This window comes from Mirounga leonina, unplaced genomic scaffold (genome assembly GCF_011800145.1).
Source record: "Mirounga leonina isolate KUSES-001 unplaced genomic scaffold, KU_Mleo_1.0 Mir_481, whole genome shotgun sequence".
Taxonomy (NCBI): domain Eukaryota; kingdom Metazoa; phylum Chordata; class Mammalia; order Carnivora; family Phocidae; genus Mirounga; species Mirounga leonina.
In genome coordinates this window covers 725998-731997 of record NW_023270773.1, presented here as the reverse complement: position 1 = coordinate 731997, position 6000 = coordinate 725998, and the positions used below count along the sequence as shown (strand labels likewise).

The 6000-nt window shown below is 57.0% G+C and overlaps 1 protein-coding gene across 5 annotated transcripts in view; it reads left to right on the top strand.

Moving 5' to 3' along the window:
• The window catches only part of LOC117999779 (guanine nucleotide-binding protein subunit beta-like protein 1), a 62017-nt gene that overhangs the window by 33084 nt on the left and 22933 nt on the right, over positions 1-6000 (top strand). For all 5 annotated transcript variants that reach the window (XM_034989132.1, XM_034989131.1, XM_034989130.1 and 2 more), the window contains one exon: positions 1935-2097. In XM_034989132.1, coding sequence (XP_034845023.1) covers positions 1935-2097 — 163 coding nt within the window. The remainder of the gene's footprint in view (positions 1-1934; positions 2098-6000) is intronic.

Here is a 6000-nt window from a genome sequence, read left to right as displayed (position 1 = left end):
GTGTGTTTGCGTGTGTGTGTGAGAGAGGTGCGTTTGTGTGAGTGTGTGTGTGAGGTGTGTTTGCGTGTGAGTGAGCCGTGTCTGTATGTGAGGTGTGTTTGCGTGTATGTGTGAGAGAGAGGTGCGTTTATGCGAGTGTGTATGTGAGGTGTGTTTGCGTGCGTGTGTGTGAGAGAGGTGCGTGCGTGTGTGTGACTGTGTGTGTGTATTTCCTGGCTCTGGCGAGAGGGCCTGGCGGCAGCAGCACCCCCCAAGAGTGAGCACACCAGCACCCAGATCTTGGTTTGCAAATCTCTCTCTGCACCGGAAGGAACAAGGATTCCTTGGAGAAATGATTCCGGGTCTGGACTTTCTTGCTGATGGGCACGTGTCAGAAGGACTCCGAGCCAGCTCGAAGGGGGTCCCGTTGGCCAATCTGGGATGGTTTGAGCACAAAAATAAATAATATGAAGTGTAGATGACAACCCACTGAGTAATAGAGGAACACGTTAAGTCCAAACTGATGGAAACAGAGAGAACAGAAGGAGAGGGAAACGTCCATTCTTCCTGTAGGATAGCATCTCGTAAATGGAGGAGCTGGTGGGCTTGGGAGTCCCCTGCCAGTGGCTGGGAAGGCCTAGTGGTCAGGTGGGCAGCATCTCTGTGTGCCAAGGCTGAGCCGTTTGAGGGTTAGGGTACAGACTGACCACCCGGGGTCTGATGTCTCTTAAAGGTATTTTGCTTTTAACTTGGCAGTATCGGGTGAACACACTTTTTCTTTCTTTTTTTTTTTTTTTTAAGATTTTATTTATTTATTTGACAGAGAGAGAGTACAGGAAGGCAGAGAGGCAGGCAGAGGGAGAGGGAGAAGCAGGCTCCCCGCTGAGCAGGGAGCCTGATGCGGGACTCGATCCCAGGACCCTGGGATCATGACCTGAGCCGAAGGCAGACGCTCAACCGACTGAGCCACCCAGGCGCCCCTGAACACACTTTTTCACAATACCGCAGGTCAGCTCCTATCTGCCCTCCCTTTGGGTGCAGTGTGCCAGACATTTGTCACAGTCTGCAGTACATCTTGGGAGCCTGACACCCTGATTGTTTTCTTAAAGTATACACACTAAAGTTTGCTCTTTGTGTGGTGGTTCTGTGGGCTTGATGATGTCCACCATCACGTCAATGCTGCCCCAGGGCCACACAGGGCAGTCAGCACCCTGCAGAGCCTCTGTGCTGCCCCCTGTAGGCGACGACCCCAGTCCTCCCCGTGCCATCATGCCGCCCCCGGATGTCCCACCAGGGGAATCATGCCATTGGTGGCCTTTTGGCTCTGGCTTCCCTCGCTTAGCAGAACGCATCTGATATTCCTGCGGGTTGTAGCATGCGTCCCAGTTTGTCCCTCTCTACTGCTGAGTGGAATTCTGTGGTGCAGATGCACAACGGCTGGTTCCCCAGCTTGCTGCTAAAGAGTCGCGTCCAGTTTGGTTTGGGCGGTTAGGAACAGAGCTGCTGTAAACATTTGTGTACGGGCTTTTGTGTGAATATAGGTTTTAAATTCACTTGGGAAAATGTGTGAGGGTGGGATTGCTGGGCTGTCACAGTTAAATCACAGAGGGAAGGAGGAGGGTGAGCTCACACTTTGGCAGCATGGGGAGTGGCAGGAGGAGCACAGGAGGCTGGTCATGGGGCGTGTGTCGCAAAGCTCCCTGGAACCTGGTTGACGTTGCCCCCTTGGGATAGCCCATGAATGTGTCAGGCATCAGGCATCTTGGATGCAAAGCCCTTCCTTGGCTGAGGTGTGCCAGCCAGGTAAGCAATACCATCTGGGTCCCTCTCTGGACGGTGTCCCCTGCCTTCCTTGGTGTCAGGCTGGCCCAGCCGGCATGCCAGCATTTGTCCAGGTGGGACACCCAGTCTGCTCACCTGGGAGGCTCACGGCCTGTCTCCTCTTGGTTTGGCAGTCAGGGCCGGGACCTGAAGCTGCGCCTATGGGACCTGGCAGAGGGCAGAAATGCCATCGTGGACTCTGTGCCCCTGGAGAGCATGGGCTTCTGCAGGAGCTCTGTCCTAGCCGGGGGTCAGGAGCGCTGGATGCTGGCCATGCCAGGGAGAGGTAATGACGAGGTGAGTGCCAGCCCGCGTGGTGCCTGGTTCCACGAGCTGCTTGCACTTGGTTCCCCTAGATGGGCATGCTCATCCTAAGCACCTGTTACAGGAACACTGTGCCCACCACAGGAGCCCCACAGAGTGCCGGATTGCAACTCCAGGGGCCTTGGTCTGGCCACCTGTGGGGTGCCTGGTGGCGAGAGTCAGGAAGGAAGGCCCCAGCACCCAGTACTGCATGGCCTGAGGAGTGCAGGGGGAAAGACTGCCTGGAGAGGTCCTCTGAGGACTTAGGAGCAGGCATGCATGGAGGGAAGTCCCGGGCAGGCCAGCAGGAGGTGGTGGGAGAGAAATCAAGGCCTTGTGGAAGTCTGGGCAGCAGGGGCAGCCTTTTGGGGAGCTGAACTGGGTTCTGGCATGAGAGGCCTCAGTCAGACCTGGGATGCTGGGGCTAAAGGCTGCCACTGGGGTAGTAAGCGCAGAAAAGAGGGGGCAGGTGGGCGTGATGGAGCCTCGGAGGTGATCGTCAGATGGAGCTCAGGCCAGAGTGGCCAGCAGTGGTTGGTGACGGGGATCTGGTCAGGCTGGACAGCGTGTCCACATCCCCAGAGGCAGAAGAGGCAGAGTCCACCAAGGGAAGTGGTGCCCAGGACATGGGAACCGGTGGTGGGAAGCAAGGGTGGAGGGTAAGGTAGAGGGTGACAGTGTGGCAGGAGGGGCCAGCGCTTGGGGAGCTGAAGGGAAATTGAAGAAGAAACCCAGGAGCAGCGATTGGACAGGCCCGGTGAGTGCGGGAGCATAGCTGCTCAGGGTCTGGGCCGAGTTGGGGGGGGGCGGGCAGGGGCTCTGAGCGTGGGGCAGGGAGGGCTGGGGGCACACACATGCAGGGAGAGCGAGCCTCCTGTCTGCCACGCACGCCCACGGCTCCCCGTGCTCCCTGCTGGCCCCAAGAGGCTGTGCAGCAGGCGGCGCTGGGCAAGGACACGGGGCCCCATGTGCACAGCGAGGTTTGGCCCCTACCCAAGAAGACTCGTTTGTCTTAAAGCAGATTCAGTTCATAAATAATGAGAGAGGAACAGGCATTTATTTGTTCATGATTGCGTTTAAATCACCAATTAGGAGCTACATACGCTTTTCTTGCCAATTTGCCAAAAACCTGTTAGAAGTTTTATTAATGTGAAAAGAGAGGGGTGTGCTTCCTCCCGGACAGCCGGGGCCAGGCAGCACCAAGCCTTGCCCCTGCGCTGCCCGCCACGGAGCCTGGCCCTTCCTACGGACGTGGGGGTGCCGTGTGCGGCCCTCCCCTTCTCGGCCACTCCAGGCCTTCCTGGCTCCCCCGGGGCCTGGCCCCGGACACCCCCATGTGCTGCTCGAGGTGTTCCGACCTGCCTTGCTGGCTCCCTATCCACCAGTGCAGGCGCCATCTGTGTTTTTCAGGAGCAGCCAGTCCGAGGACCTGGGATATCCTGGGAAAATGGTGGTTTTCCATGTTCCCACCTGGAATCTGCCTGGACTGAATCTGCTTGGAAAAGCATCGCTGGCCTGTGCCCAGACAATGCCCGGGGAGGACATGCTCCCACCCCGCTTGGCCATCTGGGTGGCCACACTTGCCCAAACCAAACATTTTACCTTCTGGAAACAGAGGTTGCAACTGAATGCCAGATGGAAAGCACACTGGTGTCTGTAGGAGGCTGCGAGCACAGGCATCCAGGGCCTTGCCAGAGCCCAGAGGTCTTCCTCGGACCCACAGCGGCCCCTGGGCTTGCCCTGGTCCTCAGGCCCTGGGTTCCCCACTCTCCTGCACCCAGGATGTGGCTGTGGGTGCCACCACTCACACTTCCTCCCACAGTGTCTGGCTCAGGCTTCAGGCTGTCCTGGTTTTCCCCCTCTCCTTCCCGAGCTGCCTTGCAAGGTGACTCACCCCTACCTGATCCCCTTGCCTTCACCCTCCTCCTCACTCACACCACCAGAGGGATCTTCCTGGGCCCACAGATCGGGAGAGGCCATTCCTCACTGTACCCGTGCGCCCTTGTGTCAGGCCATCCAGGGTGTGGGCCTGTGCACACTGTGTCCAGTGACGTCTGTTTCTTCTGGTATCCCTCCCCCCACCAGTGCATGCAAGCAGTCAGGGTGGCTTCTCCCCCCAGCCCCCCAACCACCCAGTCAACATCTTTTTTTTATATCTTAAATTTTTATATTAAAAAAATTTTTTTGAATTTTTTAGCAGGGGGAGGGGCAGAAGAGAGAGAGAATCTTTTTTATTTTTGAATTTAATTTTTTAAAAAGATTTTATTTATTTATTTGAGAGAGCGAGAGAGAGAGAGCACAAGTCGTGGGCAGAGGCAGAGGCGGAGGAAGAAGCAGACACCCCGCTGAGCAGGGAGCCCGATGCGGGGCTCCATCCCAGGACCCCGAGATCATGACCCGAGCCGAAGGCAGACGCCTAATCGACTGAGCCACCCAGGCGCCCCTATTTAAAAAAAATTTTTTTAAAGATTTTATTTATTCATTTGACAGAACGAGAGCACAAGCAAGGGGAGCAGAGGCAGAGGGAGAAGCAGGCTCCCCGCTGAGCCCGATGTAGGACTCGATCTCAGGACCCTGGGATCATGACCTGAGCCAGAGGCAGATGCTTAACTGCTCTGAGAGAATCTTAAGAGAGGAGCATTTCTTTTTCTGTTCTGTGGGGCGTCTGGCGTCTGGGGTGAGCATGCCCTGGCTGGGGCTCACAGGCTTCCCATAGTGTCTACAGCCGATTCTCAAGCAATAAGCCTGAAACTGAGCCACTGTGCCAAGGACACAAGGGCTCCGAAAGCCCCCTCCCCTTCTCCTGGATTTTCCCCTTACTTCTGGGCCATTCTTAGGTACCACTGTGTCTTGGTTGTCACATGACTTTTCTTGCATTTCTTTTTATTTCGCTAGAGCTTCTCCTTGAGCATTTTTGTTGTTTCAGGGGCTCCTTCTTCTAGCAGCCTCTTATTTCATGACAGTAATAACCGCTCACGTCACTGAGGGTCTTTTCTGTCTCCTTTGTGGGCAGTGGGGGCTGCAGTGGCTGGCATGGACACTGATCCTGCAGGCCCAGCAGACGGTCGGGGGGCCTGTCTACATATGCTTACATATGTGCGTGCTTGTTTGTGGGGATGTGTACGTACTCTGCAGTGAGCCCCTGCCCTACAATACTGTGTGGGCCTCTGGTGAGAGCCCTGTCCAGAAGGGCCTCACAGTCTCAGCCTGTGGGGGTGCCGCCCCCACGCAGGCCCGCAGCTGAGAGGACCAGGCCGTGACACTGGCTTTCTACCCTGCCTGCCATGTGCCCTCAGACGGACCCAGCGTGCAGGTAGCAGATCTGGGACTCCCACTCAGGACTTAATCTCAGGCCTTGGGCCGGTTCTCCCACATGGGGTAGTTAAGAGCAGCCCAGCTCAGACCCACATGCCTTCAGTTCACTGGGCGGCAGACAGCACCTATCCCCTCTGCACCTCAGACTTCCTCTGCAAACCGGAGGATGTCCCCTTGTTGGCCAGGGATGATGTTGGCTCCACAATGGCTGCACATTGTGTGACATTATCAGTACAGCCTCTCTCGCCCGTATCCAAGGGCGCCAAGGGCTTGTTGAGCCTCCCCCTCATGGAGCGGTAGAGCTGCTTCACACGGAATCCCCTCCACCTCCAAGCACCACAGGAGGGGGCGCCCTTGTCCCTGCTCAGTGGATGAGGGAGATGAGGCAGTAGGGATGCAGATGGCTGGGGGCCCAGTTTCTGGTCTGCAGTGCTCTGGTGCCCGAGCCTGCTCCTTGTGGCTGCAGCTGTCCCCTGCAGATGGCGTGGGGCAGAGCTGGGCCCAGCTCGGGTAGACAGGCCTGAGTGTGACCTGGCTGTGTGGACCAGAAAGGCACATCTTCCAGCCCGGGCGCAGGAGGGC